Source organism: Seriola dumerili, unplaced genomic scaffold (assembly GCF_002260705.1).
Source record: "Seriola dumerili isolate Sdu_G_001 unplaced genomic scaffold, Sdu_1.0 BDQW01000866.1, whole genome shotgun sequence".
Taxonomy (NCBI): domain Eukaryota; kingdom Metazoa; phylum Chordata; class Actinopteri; order Carangiformes; family Carangidae; genus Seriola; species Seriola dumerili.
The window spans coordinates 140,654-157,206 of NW_019175121.1; the positions used below are offsets into that span (position 1 = coordinate 140,654).

Genomic DNA, 16,553 nt, shown 5'->3' on the forward strand with positions numbered 1-16,553 from the left:
GACCACACACACACACTCACTCTTACACACACACACACACACACACACACACTCACACACTCACTCACTCTTACACACACACACTCACTCACTCACTCTTACACACACACACTCACTCACTCACTCTTACACACACACACACACACTCACTCACTCACTCTTACACACACACACACACACACACACAAACTCACTCACTCACTCACTCTTACACACACACACTCACTCACTCACTCTTACACACACACACTCACTCACTCACTCTCACACACACACACACACACTCACTCACTCTCTCTTACACACACACACACACACACACACACACTCACTCAGTAGTGTTATATGAACATGTAGTGTTCAGGTCAAGTTTCTTCTCCTTTGTCTCTGGTTGTTAAACAGTCAGAGGCGCCTGTAGTTTCCTGTAGCACCCCCAGCTGTCAAACAGCTTGCTGCCTTACCTGTCCGCACCCATGAGTTACACCTGTCCTCACTGCTGAACATACAGCACTTCACTTAAAGCAGGGTCAACATCTGGAATGGCAGAGCAGCAGCTGATCTGAGTCGTTGTACCTGTGAAGAAATAATAACCCTCTGAGGTCTCAGGGTATTTTCTCCATGTTTAAATCTTTTCTTAAATTCACCTTTTTAAAAGGTACTTGCATGACATAACATAACACCCAAGTGTTTTATATCGCAATGTTCGGAACAATCTCAGCTCTTGTTATAATGAGGCCCCTTTTGTCACAGAGCACCGTGTATCTGTGTAAACAGATCATTAGCCTGATGTTTGAAATTCTTCAAATCTCTCAAACCTTAACTAATGTGGATGAATTGTTTTGGTGCTTGAAATGGGTTCACCAAAGTTCCCAAAAACAGCACAATATATAATTAAAATAGTAGATTCTTGTATAATAATTGCCTAAAATGAACCAAATGCTTATTGGCCTTCCAGCTGCAACAGTGAGTCACATGAACTTGCAAGAATATGAACTGGAGATTGGAGAGTCTCCAAATTCAAACAGCATTCAAACCAAATTTCTGTGCTGTATTATTGTAAAGAAATTAATAGAAACATCTTGAAGATCTCCGAGGGTTAAAGACAGAGCTGTGATAAAAATAATGAGTCCAGATCAGTCCAGTCCTGGTCTGAGGTCGGTCATCCCTGAGACCGAGGACTGAATCCAGTCTGAGTTCTGAACTCGATCTGAGGTTAATGACAGCAGGTCCGTCCCACTTCATGTCAACCACCCAGACTCATCACAAGTGACAAAATTACACATTTTATTTATTCAGTTTTATTTAAATTTCATCTGACTATCAAGTAAAGGCTGAAAACATTTGGACTAAAACATGAAATTCAATGTGTCGGATCATGAAACCTGCAGATTCAGACCTCAGGACAAACCTACCACCTCATTTACATCAGCTAATGTGTGCGCCGTGTGTGTGACCTCTGACCTTTGACCAAGACCAGAACCTCTTCACAGGGACATCAGATAAAATCTGCTGCCGCGACTGACAAACAAAAACTACAAATCCCAGTGGGGTTGATTTCCCAGAGTTCAGTGTTCACCTTCAGAGTATTGATCTTCTTCTTCTTGCACTATCGTTCAGTATCTATGCAAACATCAGATTTCACCTTCAAACTGATAATCAATCACCGGCATTGATCAGGATAAATAATTATTGTTCCATGTTAATGTTCACTTCTGTTTGTTTTGACATCAGAGGTTAGCTTGAAGCTAACACAGCCCATTGGTTTGAATGAGGAATACTAATAGTGCTAACAGTCTCTGAGACGTTAAACTGTCACTCTGTCACTTTAAACCTGCAGCTCCTCCTTGCTGCCATGGTAACCACGCTCCCCTCCCATTGGCCCGTTGGACGGTTGTTTTGATCATGTGACTGTTTGTATTTTTGTCTTTTTTCTGTTGAACTGACCAATCAGCTGCCAGCTTTCTCTGGAATAAAAAAACTGATGTTTGACCTTTGACCTCCCTGTCTCCGTGTGTGTGTGCACGCGCGCATGTGTGTGTGTGTGTAGCAGTGAGAGTTCGATAGTTAATCTGTTAATACAATTAAGGTGTTAAACGACACATGAAGAACAAAACACATGAACAGTCAGACAGTTCAGGTGTTCAGGTTCTGTGTGGTTGTCCTGTGGATCCTGTCACACAGACAGGTGTCAGACGGACATGTAAACTGTCTGATACACAGCTGAAGAGGCAAACTGCAGCTTCTGTAAGTGTTACTTTGTGTGTCTCTGTCTCTGAATTTACCTGTCTGTCTGTCCACCTGTAGCCTGCCTGTGTTTGTCTGTATACCTGTTTTCCTGTCTGTCTGTGTCTTTACCTGTGGATACCTGTCTTCATGTCTCTTTGTTCACTTCCTCTTTACCTGTCTCTCCATCTCTGTGGACCTGTCTGCCTGCCTCTGGTGTGTAGTTTTAGAGACAAACAGGTGAGTGATCTCAGCCTGTAGATTTCCCAGAATGCTGCACTCTACTCTATCTGCTCTATAAAGGACCCTGTCACCATGGAGGACCTGGTGAAACACCTGTCCAGGTGTCAACACCTGGGATGGATGAATGTAATTGGTGAGTTGATGATTGACAGGTGGGACAGACAGAGCCCAACAGCACCTGATATTTGCCTGTTTACCTGCAGCTGTGACATCATCAGCTGGTAAATGAGAGCTACTGTGTGTTGCTGTTAGTAGTAGTGTTACCATTGCAACTAGTGTTAGCACTGCTGCTAGTGTTAGCACTGCTGCTAGTGTTAGCATTGCAACTAGTGTTAGCATTGCAACTAGTGTTAGTACTGCTGCTAGTGTTAGTACTGCTGTTAGTGTTAGCACTGATGCTAGTGTCAGCACTGCTGCTAGTGTTACCATTGCAACTAGTGTTAGAACTGCTGCTAGTGTTAGCACTGCTGCTAGTGTTACCACTGCAACTTGTGTTAGCACTGCAGCTAGTGTTACCATCGCAACTAGTGTGAACACTGTTGCTAGTGTTACCATTGCAACTAGTGTTAGCACTGCAGCTAGTGTTACCGTTGCAACTAGTGTTAGCACTACAGCTAGTGTTACCACTGCAACTAGTGTTAGTACTGCAGCTAGTGTTACCATTGCAACTAGTGTTAGCACTGCAGCTAGTGTTAGCACTGCTGTTAGTGTTACCACTGCAACTAGTGTTAGCACTGCAGCTAGTGTTACCATTGCAACTAGTGTTAACACTGCAGCTAGTGTTAGCACTGCTGCTAGTGTTACCACTGCAACTAGTGTTAGCACTGCAGCTAGTGTTACCATTGCAACTAGTGTTAGCACTGCAGCTAGTGTTAGCACTGCTATAGAGTATAATGTGACGGTGTTGTGATGATGTCACAGAGTTGAAGAGCGCCTCCATCCATTGGCTGTCGTGTGGTCGGAAGGCGGAGCCTGACATCTGGAGTAAAATGTTCTGCATCCTGTCAGATTCACAGTTACTGATGCTTGATAACCTGGAGGTAAAAACACAAACTCAATAGTTTGTAAAATAATGTTAAAGTCACCTTCAGATAGAACAGCTTCTTCTTCTAATGTTTTTGATCTGCCTCCATTTTATTTGACATGTTGTTTGCTGCTGGAGCTCTAACTGTGAGAAGCACTTTCTGTTTCAAAAGTCATGTTTTCATCCTGTTTTCACATTAAAAGCCTGCCTGTTAACAAAGGGAAAGACTTTTAATGTGAAAACGTGTGTTGAGTGTGTTAACAGGTAAAATCAGTCCATCACTAACAAACTTCTCCCCTTACACTGAGGGAACCTTTGATGAATTAACACCCCAACCTGTTCTTCCTCTTCTTCTTTAGATTCATCCTCTTCTTCTGGCAGAGAGGGCGGAGACTTGTACTGTCTGGTTGCTAAGATACACTCTCCATGTGACCTCAGCACCTCCTTGCCCCACCCCCAAAGGTAAGGAAGTCAAGACGGGTTTAAACATCTGCAGAAGAAGAAGACAGACAGACAGATAGACAGACAAATACAGACAAATACAGACAGACGATGGACGTGGAGCTTGATTCTGAGTTTGATGACCTAAACGGTGAGAAAACATCAGTTATTTTATGTTTGAGCTTCAGTGTGTTTATGTGTTGTGTGTTTGTGTAGTTGTGTGTTTATGTCATGTTGCGTAGTTGTGTTGTGTAGTTGTTTGTTGTGTAGTTATGTGTTTGTGTGCAGCAGGATTTAGTTTGGTTAATCTTGGTGACATGTCTCTATAATAATCTTATAATCTGATATCTGAGGTCAGTTACCATGGCAACGTGACTGGCCACTCCTGGTTACAAGTTAACTTTGACCAACCTTGCCTAACCATCACCTGCTGTCCCAGCTGGAGGTCAAAGGTCATAGTGTAGTCAGCAATACATATAGTTATTTGTAGTAAATAATACAGAACTGTGTGTGTTTGTGTGTGTGTTTGTTGTGTAATAACTGGCTGCATCTCAGCTGAGCTTTAGTTTTTAGTTATTTATGATTTGATTCTGTCCAGAACTAAATGGTTCTGTCTGTTAATGTCATGTTAACTGATGATAAACACTGTGATGAGCCTGTACTAATCGACCAGAACCTGCTGTTCACTGGAAGAACCACACAACCACAACACTGTAAGCACTGAGCTGTTCTCAGTGTTGACAGAAGAGAAGGTCAACAACAGTAAACAAAAATATAATGAAGAAAACCTGTAAAATAGAACTGCAGTAACATTAGAACATTAAACATAGAACTGCAGTAACATAAGAACATGTAAAACAGAACTGCAGTAATGTTAGATCAAATAAAACAAACAAACAAAACAACAGAATCAACTAAACAATCAGACAGAGATGATCCTGTGTGTGTGTGTCACGTTATTAATAACTTTATTTGTAGTAAAACTAACGAACATGCACTGACTGCTGCTGGTCACCATGGTAACAGCTATCACTGTCAGTTACCATGGCAACAGCAAGGAACCAAGATGGGTAACTGCTGGTGAAAACTACAAACTACAAGCACTCCCATGATGCCCTTTCTGTGTTCCAGATGTTCTGGAGAAGGGGGTGCGCCGACAGAGCATGCCAAGTCGCTCTGCCATGGACACGCCCACTGCCAGAGTGACGGTGAACACACACACACATACACACACACACACATATACCTCCTCATAGCTGGACTCAACCCGTTGTTTCCATGGTAGCAGGACCTGTAAGCTGATTGGCTGCCCCTACAGGTGAAACACATAGATGATTTTTTATATGAGGCTGTTAATTAAACTCATGAGATCACTTTCTTCTTCATTGACACCCGATCCTCACAGGAAATGATGTAATTCGCCGGATGTGTTTGTCAAGCTGCTGCTAATGAATTCTCACAGTGAGAGGGAGAATACACTCAGTGATCACTTTATTAGGAACACCTCACTAACACTTGGGTGTTCCTCAGTCCTTCATGGATCCACCAAATGTTGAAACTCTCCTCTGAGACTCCATGTTGATATCATCATCATCATCTCTGCCAATCTCCTGTGTGAAATGGAGCATGATCCATTAGAAGATGGTGAACTGTTCCATAAAGGTTGGACATGGTCAACAACAATACTCATACTGTGACATTCAGACCATGACTGACTGACTCCTCCACACCATCACACCACCATCACCGGCCTAGACAGGTAGTGTCCATGGATTCAGACTGACCATCTGCTGCCTCAGCACAAACTCAGATCCATCAGACCAGTTCCTATAATGGTCCCTAGAGTCTGGCTCCATCAGTGTCTTTACCAGCTCCATCAGTGTCTTCATCAGCTCCTTCAGTGTCTTTACCAGCTCCATCAGTGTTTTTACCAGCTCCATCAGTGTCTTTACCAGCTCCTTCAGTGTCTTTATCAGCTCCTTCAGTGTCTTTACCAGCTCCATCAGTGTTTTTACCAGCAGGCGATGTCCATCTTTATTTAAAGTCTGTGGTCTGGACTCAGGTTTCTGGTCTTGGTGAGAGGAAGTGGAACCTGACATAGTCTTCTGCTGTTCTAGACACCAACAATCACTGAGTCACAGTTTTCCTTTATTGACTGAAGCTTCTCACCTGGATCTGCTGCTGACATGTGATTGGCTGATTAGATCAGGTGTACAGGTGTTCCTAATAAAGTGCACTAACAGTACACTCAGAAATAAAGAGGTTATGATTGTGAACAGCTCAGATCTGGTTCAGACTCTTCAGCTGCGTTCAGATTCAGACCAGGAGTGGTTCAAATGTCTCAGGTGATGATCTGGTCTCGAGACCTTCATCAGATCCATCAGGGTTCACCTTGATTCAGAAAGTATTCAGACCCTGATGGTCCCTCTGAGCTCCAGAGACCACCATGTCTGGTTTCTTCCAGACATGACTCTGAGACCTGAGACCAGACAGTTCAGTCCTGGTCTCATCAGATCTGAACCTGGTTTCTCTCAGTCTCAGAGTCCTCTACCTGTCCCTGAGGAGAGGCTCCGTCTGGACCCTCTGACATGAAGTCCACATCAGTGGAGCTGCAGTGATGGTTGTTCTTCTGGAAGTTTCTCTGGAGCTCAGAGACCGTCAGGTGGACTCCAGTCAAGGTGTAGAAACACCGGAGAGATGAACCTGAGTGTGAATCACTGTGATGATTCAGTTTTGAATTTCATCATCAAACTTTAATAACATGTCAGAAGAGAGACAGAAACTATGAAAACCATCAGCTGGTACTTCCTGTTTACCTGAGACCTGGATCAGCTGATGACCCCCCACCCCACCCCACCTGCCTGTGTTTCAGGGTTTTCTCTCCCGGAGGTTGAAGCAGTCTCTGCGTCGAACTCGATCTCAACCCAAACTGTGTCGTCAGAGCAGCGTGAGGAGCGACGCCCTCAGTCCTACTGACACCAGGTGACTGATGCATCACTGATAATAAATAAGTTACCCAGATTTCTGCAGGGATCGTCTCAGTCTGATGGTCAACCCAAGACTTTCTCTTCAGTCAGTTAGCATCTGGACAGGTGTGAACAGGTGTGGACAGGTGTGCAGTGATGGACTGTCCATAGAACCATGTCGTACTGCTGTAGAATCTACAGCATTAAAGGAACATCACATAATCTGTCTGTCTACTGGAGAGGGGGGGTCAGTGTGTGTGTGTGGGGGGGGGATTAAAGAGAAAAGAGAGAGTAACACTGACAGAAGAGGAGAGGAGACGGAGAGAGGAGACGAAGAGGAGAGAGGAGACAAGGAGAGGAAGTAGGGCACCCTCACTGCAGGGGAGGGGCAACTGCTGACAGAGAGGGAGGTCGAGTCACATAGAGACAGAGAGAGAGAGGGAGGGGGGGGAGAGCTGTAGCTGCTGAAGCCGTGTAGCATCAGTAGCACGAAGCTAACAGACAGACAGAGAGACAGACAGGTCTTCAGCCGTTCGACTGAGCAGTGTCGGGATCAGCAGGTTCTACATCTTCCTCCTGTTTGCTGCTGAAGGAGAACATGGATCCATAACCCCCCATCCTCCCCTCCTCCTCCTCCTCCTCCTCCTCCTCATCCTCAGAATGCCCAGTGAGTATCTGCACCTCCCTCTTTGTCCTCTGCATAGATAAATGGGCTGCAGTGTGTGTGTGTGTCTGTGTGTCTGTGTGTGTCTGTGTATTTTAAGGGTAGTGTGGGGGGGGGGGCATTCATGGCGGCGTCTTTCACCTGATTTGCATGATCATGTGTGCTGCATTTCTGTTTGTGTGTTTGTGTGTTTGTGTGTGTGTGTGTGTGTGTGTGTGTGTGTGTGTGTGTGTGTGTGTGTGTGTGTGTGTGTGTGTTAGCCTGGCTTCAGCCTGCACACAGCTATCCTGGTATATTAGCATGTGGCTAGGCTAGTCACACACTGTTAGCCACCATGTTTAGCTAAACAAGGTTAAGCAACAGCACACACACACAAACAGACATCCCTGAAGATTTGGCATTGTAAGCAGCTAACATTAAGCAGCTCGTTAAGACAATGACAGATAACGAGCTAACAGAGGGACAACATGAGTTTCTGAGAGATCATCCTGTGTGTGTGTGTGTGTGTGTGGGGTCAGCTGATCATCGTTCTATCCAAAAAAATCTACTGTTCTGTATTCTACTGTGCTCTACTGAGTTCTACTGTTCTACTGTGTTCTACAAACAGGAACAATCAGCTGTTCGTTATTACAGAGGAGACAGGCTGTTATTTAGAAGAACATGTTCTCTATTCTAAAGTTTGAACAGTCATTGTCCATGTTCACATGGAGGGGTTGTTGTGTTGTTGGTGTTGATATGTTGTGTTTATGTGTTGATGTGTTGATGTTGTTTCTGTTGAAGTTGTTAATGTGTTGATGTTAATGTGTTGTTGGTGTTGATGTGTTATGTTGTTTGTGTTTAGTAGCACCTCCTGAAGGGGGCGGATCCTCAGCCCTCTACTGGTTGAGTCTGTACGTCTTCTTTCTCCTGCTTTCTCATTGGCCCACAGTCTTGACAGAGAATAATTAATTCACCATTTGACACACCAAAAACATGGAGGACAGAACAACAGCTGATGGTGAGGAGACCAGGGCCAGAACCAGGGAGACCAGTCCAAACAAGCAAACGGAGCAAATGGGCAGGGACCTGAAGAGCCTGGACCTGGGGATCTCAGGTGAGACAGATCAGGAGACCTCAAGTGGTCAGCCCAATGGAGCTACACAGGAGGAGGGTCAGACAGGCAGACGCATGGACGAAGGCAGCACCGCTCTGGTGGGCGGTGGTAAAGGACTGGAGGCAGGGCTGGGTACTGGGGTCCAGAGGAGGCCTGGGCAGGCTGACAGATGAAGACAGGAACCAGATGAAACTGAGGCTGAAAACTTGAATATCAGACAGCCAGACAAATTATCTTTGATCATGGTGCTGGACAGCTTGGACGATTGACTTTTATTAGACCTGAGCTTCAGACTACTACTCCTGCTGCCTGTGGACTGTGGATACCACTCCTGCTGCCAGTGGATACCACTCCTGCTGCCAGTGGATACCACTCCTGCTGCCAGTGGATACCACTCCTGCTGCCAGTGGATACCACTCCTGCTGCCTGTGGATACCACTCCTGCTGCCAGTAGATACCACTCCTGCTGCCTGTGGATACTACTCCTGCTTCCTGTAGACTGTGGATACCACTCCTGCTGCCAGTGGATACCATTCCTGCTGCCTGTGGCTACTACTCCTGTTGTCTGTGGATACCACTCCTGCTACCAGTGGATACCACTCTTACTGCCTGTGGAGACCCTGTGAACTAACAGTGCTGAGACCTGCTGTGGTTTGTTTGGTAGTGGACCCTACAGCTTCATGCTTCTGAAGGATAATGTCAGTGTCCAGATGGATCCAGAGCCAGCCAGTAATTGAAAAACCGGAACATTTAGGGGTCCAGACCTGGGTACCTGGAACCTGGTCTCACCGCACTGTCCTCTCTGTACTTAGACCTGGTTAGAGTTTAGGATGATGCTGTGTCACACCATGCTAACACTATGTGTGTGTATGTGTGTGTGTGTCTGTCTGTCTGTCTGTCTGTGTGTGTGTGTGTGTGTGTGTGTGTGTGTGTGTGTGTGTGTGTGTGTGTGTGTGTTCCAGGTGTGTGATGCGGCGGCTGCGTTGTGGTAGCCAGGAGTCGTTGCTAAGCACCGGCTGTGTGTCATCTCTGGAGCTCAGGATGGACCAGTCAGTGATCATCAAACCAGTTCACTCCTCCCTGCTGGGACAGGACTACTGCTTCGAGGTCACACACAAACCACACACAGCACACACTCTTAATACACATTGAAAACACAATACATACTCACCCTTGTGTTTCTGTGGTGATGACCTCCCTTGTGTGTCTCCTAGGTAACCACCTCGACAGGCACCAAGTGTTTTTCGTGTCGCTCGGCAGCAGAGAGAGATAAATGGATGGAGAACCTCCGACGAGCAGTTCACCCCAACAAAGACAACAGCAGGCGGCTGGAGAATGTCCTGACAGTGTGGGTCATCGAGGCCAAAGACCTGCCTGCCAAGAAGAGGTAGGGGCAGGGCCACCGGCTCAATCTTACAAAGGTCAAAAAAAAAGACGAGGTAGGGGGCACCACGTCCCAAATGTGTCTCACTATTATTCTAACATGTACAACTAGAGGGTGCTACACGTGAGATCTGTGACAGCAGTATGTGTGTAATAATAGTTTGTAGTAACAGTAGCAACAATAGTAACAGCAGTAACAGTGTGAAGTAACAGAGGTGACATTATGTAGTAACAGCAGTAACATTGTGTAGTAGCAGTAGCAACAGTATGTAGTAACAGTAGTAGCAGTAGTAACAATGTGTAGCAACAGTAGTAACAGTGTATAGTAACAGTAGTGACAGTGTGTGGTAACAGCTGTAACAGTAGTAACAGTAGTGACAGTGTGTAATGACAGTAGCAACAGTATTAACAGTATGTACTTGTACTACAGGTACTTCTGCGAGCTGTGTCTGGACGACAGTCTTTACGCTCGGACGTCTTGTAAACTGAAGACTGACAACATATTCTGGGGGGAACGTTTCGACTTCAGCAGTCTGCCCTCCATCAGTGCCGTCACCCTCCACCTCTACAAAGACACAGACAGGAAGAGGAAGAAGGACAAGAGCAGCTATGTCGGGTTGGTCAACATCCCTGTTGCTATGGTGACCAGTAGACAGCTGGTGGAGAAGTGGTACTCAGTGAGCACGCCAAGTACAAGTCGGGGTACGTACACTGTTTCAGTTGATTCTTGACTTAAGAGACGGTGGTTGACCAATGCAGCCAGTCCCCACCAGGAGTTAGTCCCCACCAGAAGTCAGTCCACACCAGGAGTTAGTCCCCACCAGAAATCAGTCCACACCAGGAGTTACTCCACAACAGGAGGTAGTCCACAGCAGGAGTTAGTCCACACCAGGAGTTAGTCCCCGCCAGGAGTTAGTCCCCACCAGAAATCAGTCCACACCAGGAGTTACTCCACAACAGGAGGTAGTCCACAGCAGGAGTTAGTCCACACCAGGAGTTAGTCCCCGCCAGGAGTTAGTCCCCACCAGAAATCAGTCCACACCAGGAGTTACTCCACAACAGGAGGTAGTCCACAGCAGGAGTTAGTCCACACCAGGAGTTAGTCCCCGCCAGGAGTTAGTCCCCACCAGAAATCAGTCCACACCAGGAGTTACTCCACAACAGGAGGTAGTCCACAGCAGGAGTTAGTCCACACCAGGAGTTAGTCCCCGCCAGGAGTTAGTCCCCACCAGAAATCAGTCCACACCAGGAGTTACTCCACAACAGGAGGTAGTCCACAGCAGGAGTTAGTCCACACCAGGAGTTAGTCCCCGCCAGGAGTTAGTCCCCACCAGAAATCAGTCCACACCAGGAGTTACTCCACAACAGGAGGTAGTCCACAGCAGGAGTTAGTCCACACCAGGAGTTAGTCCCCGCCAGGAGTTAGTCCCCACCAGAAATCAGTCCACACCAGGAGTTACTCCACAACAGGAGGTAGTCCACAGCAGGAGTTAGTCCACACCAGGAGTTAGTCCCCGCCAGGAGTTAGTCCCCACCAGAAATCAGTCCACACCAGGAGTTACTCCACAACAGGAGGTAGTCCACAGCAGGAGTTAGTCCACACCAGGAGTTAGTCCCCGCCAGGAGTTAGTCCCCACCAGAAATCAGTCCACACCAGGAGTTACTCCACAACAGGAGGTAGTCCACAGCAGGAGTTAGTCCACACCAGGAGTTAGTCCACACCAGGAGTCAGTCCACACCATCAGCCGGTTCCACAGAGACATGTCAGACTGGTCTGTGTGTCGCTGCAGATCAGTCAGATGTTACTCAGAAAAATAAAGACACATTTTAAACAGACTCATTTTAAGACAAAAACATTAGACACTTTACCCCCAGAGTAATTAAGGTCTAATGGTTGATGGTCAGTTAATAAGCATCGGCTATCTGTCAGAAAAAAATTAAAAATGAGCATCCCTGTTATGGAGTGAACAAAGAAAAGGGAAAGAGTTTTTATTTTTATTGTAAAACGTCTTGTAACTGTTGAATTCTTCCTAAAAACACACATGTTCTGCTGGGGGTAAACTGAGCTGAGCAGTTGGATGTCTATGTGAACACCTGTCCCTGGTCTCACCTGAGAGGACTCGTAAGGACGAGACGTCCTTTAAAGACCTTGTTAAAATGGAAATGTTTAGTGACAGCTGGGCAAAATCTATCAGCTGAGGATGATCATATGATGCAATCAAAATCAATCAATCAATCAGTCTTTCTTATATCATTGTATAAGTTGAGTCAGAAGTGAAATGCTGCATCGCCATGATCCCATACTGGACAGGAGAAGTCCAGGATGTGGTTCATGTGGGCAGAATACGACAGATGGAGTCATTCATTCATCAGACAGGTGACAGTTTGTTCCTGAACCACAGGGGAAGAGACGTAAAATGGGTCAGAGGACTGACTCTGTAGACACTAAGACCTGGACCAGAAGGAGACCTGGAGTCTGAACCCTCATCACATCATCATACCTTTACACACCTGAGACCACCTGCTGCTGACAGTGATACTGACCCGTTGTGTTTCAGGGAAGTCGTCTGTGCCGACCGTGCGGATCAAGGCTCGGTACCAGAGCATCGTCATCCTGCCCATGGAGCAGTACAAAGAGTTTGCCGAGTACATCAGCTCCAACTACCTGCTGCTCTGCAACACGCTGGAGGCCACCATCAGCCTGAGAGCCAAGGAGGAGCTGGCTGCTGCGCTGGTCCACATCCTGCACAGCACCGGGAAGGCAAAGGTATCCCTGCCCCCACACCAAAGTCCGCCCACAACACCTGAACCCAACACCTAGTTGTCATAACCACGCCCACTATACCTGAGCCCACCCACCTTCAAAATGAAAGTATTCCATCTTGCAGCACATCTACATTTTCAAGCCTGTAGCTCAGACAGTGACACAGTGTCTAAGGGGTGTGACCTAGGCCTCATCAGGCTGACCTTTGAACCCTGTCTGCAGGACTTCCTGACAGACCTGATGATGTCTGAGGTGGATCGTTGCCGTGACAACGACCAGCTGATCTTCAGAGAGAACACGTTGGCTACAAAAAGCATTGAGGAATACCTGAAGCTGATTGGACAGAAGTATCTGCAGGATGCCCTGGGTGTGTGTGTGTGTGTGTGTGTGTGTGTGTGGTGTGTGTGTGTGTGTGTGGTGTGTGTGTGTGGGTGTGATGTGTGTGTGTGTGTGTGTGTGTGTGTGTGTGTGTGCGTGTGTGTGTATAAATACCTGTACCTGTGGGACTGAGATTAGCAGGTGATGAACTCAGGTGTTCCTCTGTCTTCAGGTGAGTTCATTAAAGCTCTGTACGAGTCTGATGAGAACTGTGAGGTCGATCCTTCTCGCTGTTCAACCTCTGACCTTGCGGAGCATCAGGCCAACCTGAGGATGTGCTGTGAACTCGCCTTCTGCAAGATCCTTGACTCGTACAGGTAAACACACATTCACAGTGTGAACACACACATCTGGTTTGTCATTTAACCCAGAACATGATGTCATCAAACAGGGTCTTCCCCCGGGAGCTGAAGGAGGTGTTCGCATCATGGCGACAGGAGTGCAGTAACCGAGGACGACCAGACATCAGCGAGCGTCTCATCAGCGCCTCGTTGTTCCTGCGCTTCCTGTGTCCAGCTGTGATGTCACCATCGCTGTTCGACCTGATGCAGGAATATCCTGACGAGCGCACAGCGAGGACATTAACCCTTATCGCCAAAGTCATCCAGAACCTCGCCAACTTCAGCAAGTACGTTTGGGCTTTTACTGTGAAGGAGCAGGAGGGCTTTTACTGTGAAGGAGCAGGAGGGGCTTTACTGTGATTATTATGAAATACCTGTACCTGTCCATTCATCTGTTCGTTCACCTGTACCTCACCTGTTGCTGCAGGTTCGGCACTAAAGAGGAGTACATGCTGTTCATGAACGACTTTGTGGAGCGGCAGTGGAGCAGCATGCAGCGGTTCCTGCAGGAGATCTCAAACCCGGACGGATTGAACCACACCGCCGGCTTCGACGGATACATCGACCTGGGCAGAGAGCTGTCCAGTCTGCACACCTTGCTGACCGAGCTCGACCAGGTAACACACCTGAGCAGGTGAGCTAGGACCTCCTCTGGCCGGCCCTGACTCCGAGGTTTAGAAACCAGTCTAATGACAACGAGACCTTAAACTGGATCTGATGCTGTTGTGGATCTCAGAGTCTGACACAGTCTAATGTCTGGTTCAGCCTCACTGCAGCAATTAGACTGGACCTTTACAGACTCACCTGCACAGGTGAACATGTAGTTCACACAGTCACTGCTGAAGACTGGAACAGTTCATGATCTTCATGTTCATGTGAACATGTTAGTGAATAAGCAATAATCATTGATAATCATTAATAATCATTCCCCAAATCCTCCCAATACACTGTTTATCGAAATCATTCAAGTAGAAGTGATCAACTGTGGACATGGATTAATTATTACTTGTCTGTCTCTCTCTACCTGTCTCTCTCTCTCTGCCTGTCTGTCTCTCTCTTCCTGTCTGTCTTGCTACCTGTCTCTCTCTCTCTACTTGTCTCCAGTCGTCTCTGTTGAAGCTAGGTCCTCTTCCTCGGATCCTCAGAGAAGTGTCTGCAGCTTTGGCTAACCCCGGGGGTGTGGCTAATCCTGGGGGCATGTCTGTTTCCACTCCAGAGCCTCAGCGAGTGGTGTCTCCGCCCCCACTTTCCCCTCCCCCTCTGTCTCCACCCCTCTCCCCCCCCCTGGCCACCTGTAATCCCTCCATCGGCCTGCAGGGCAGCGTTGGACTAGACGGAGGGTTAGCATTGTGTTTCTATTAGCATTAGCATCCAGTATTCACACATCAATCAAAAGGTGGGGATGGGGGGGTGCTAACTGGGGTGTTACTTTATGGTTGCTATGGTGACAAAGGGCAACATTCTCTGATTAAAAAACAAACACTAACTTCCTGCTAATTAAGTGATCAATAATGTGTGTCTGTGTGTGTGTGTGTGTGTGTGTGTGTGTGTGTGTGTGTGTGTGTGTGTTTAGTTTGGTGGACTTCACCAGACTTCCGTCTCCGACTCCAGAAAACAAAGACTTGTTTTTTGTCACCAAAGGATCCAGCCTGCAGCCTGCATCAGGTGATCTTTGACCTATGTTCTTTATCCAATCAACTTCTTTATCTCCTGACCTCACTCTGTGACCTTTGACCTCTGATGTCACTTCCTGTAGGCCTGCAGGGCTCTCCAGCTCCCAGCTCTTCCTACTCAGAGCCCAATGAGAACGAGGCAGGGTTTGAAATTATCAATGGGGGCAGGAGGGAGGGGCCAGAGTTGACCAATGAGAACCGCAGTCTGTCTCTGGTCGATCTGCAGGACTGCTCCCCTAGCGACGGCCTAGACGACAGCCAATGGCAGCGCAGAACGGGGCTCCTCCCCCTCTCCTTCCAGAACCCGGTGTATCACATGACCACCACGTCTCCTCGGCAACCACAGCAGCAGACGGACACCACGCCCTCAGACGGCTCAGTGGGATCGCAGGGAAACGCAGATGACAGGATTGCCATGGCAACCAAACCGGCGTTTCTTACCCAGATGTCTGTGGGGCTGGGAGGAGGGGAGAGGACGTCGGCCATGTCAAGCAGCAGCAGTGGAGAAGAATACTCGAGACGAGCTCTGTCTCTGACTGAGACTCTGACAGGTACAAGAATATCATCTTATTATATATGTATATAGTATTATATAACTTTAATATCATTTATGATATACATTTATATAATAATATTCTATATCTTTAATATATAGATTTGATATTCTTTAACTTAAATATATAACTTTAATATTCTGTAACTTTAATACAGAACTTTAATATTATATTACTTTAATATATAAGTTTAATATTATATAACTTTAATTGTTTGGTTTTTCCCTCTCTCTTTCAGGTAGCTCTGTCCCCTCTCGTCAGACCTCCTCAGGTCCTCAGAGACGCATTGATCAGCCCCCTCCCCCCAACTCTGCTCCCCCGGGACCTCCTCGAGGCCGGACACCTCCCAGCATGCTTGGCGGCGGCAGCAGCGGGGGCACGGCCTACCCTCCCCGCCCTGCCTCTGGCAGCATGATGTCATCGAGCCCCGATTGGCCGAGCAGTGGCCAGTCGCGGCTCAGACAGACGTCATCGTCATCTAAAGGAGACAGCCCCGAGAAACAACGGCCTGCTGCCAAGGTAACCAGGCTGTTACTGTGGTAACCTGTCAGTCTGCACTCTGAGGGCAAGAACTGTAAATCACCTAGAACCTGTAGCAGCAGGTGTGGTCTGAAATTAAACAGACCAATCACAGGATGAGATCTGATCATCTGTGTTTGTGATGTCATCAGTCACATGACACATCTAATACAGGAGGGTAGTCCAATTTTCACTGCATGTTCATGTTGCTATGGTGACGAAATTGGTGTGTGTGTGTGTGTGTGTGTGTGTGTGTGTGTGTGTGTGTGTGTGTGTGTGTGTGTGTG

At 47.1% G+C, this 16,553-nt stretch overlaps 1 protein-coding gene across 1 annotated transcript in view; it reads left to right on the plus strand.

Moving 5' to 3' along the window:
- The first annotated feature begins 7,351 nt into the window (after positions 1–7,351).
- The window catches only part of LOC111237461 (disabled homolog 2-interacting protein-like), a 13,686-nt gene continuing 4,484 nt past the window's right edge, over positions 7,352–16,553 (plus strand). The window contains exons 1-12 of the mRNA XM_022766564.1: positions 7,352–7,564; positions 9,617–9,761; positions 9,869–10,041; positions 10,468–10,739; positions 12,596–12,804; positions 13,024–13,168; positions 13,352–13,496; positions 13,571–13,807; positions 13,948–14,137; positions 14,625–14,814; positions 15,277–15,744; positions 15,986–16,266. Of these exons, the coding sequence (XP_022622285.1) occupies positions 9,624–9,761; positions 9,869–10,041; positions 10,468–10,739; positions 12,596–12,804; positions 13,024–13,168; positions 13,352–13,496; positions 13,571–13,807; positions 13,948–14,137; positions 14,625–14,814; positions 15,277–15,744; positions 15,986–16,266 (2,448 nt within the window). The 5' untranslated portion in view covers positions 7,352–7,564; positions 9,617–9,623. The remainder of the gene's footprint in view (positions 7,565–9,616; positions 9,762–9,868; positions 10,042–10,467; positions 10,740–12,595; positions 12,805–13,023; positions 13,169–13,351; positions 13,497–13,570; positions 13,808–13,947; positions 14,138–14,624; positions 14,815–15,276; positions 15,745–15,985; positions 16,267–16,553) is intronic.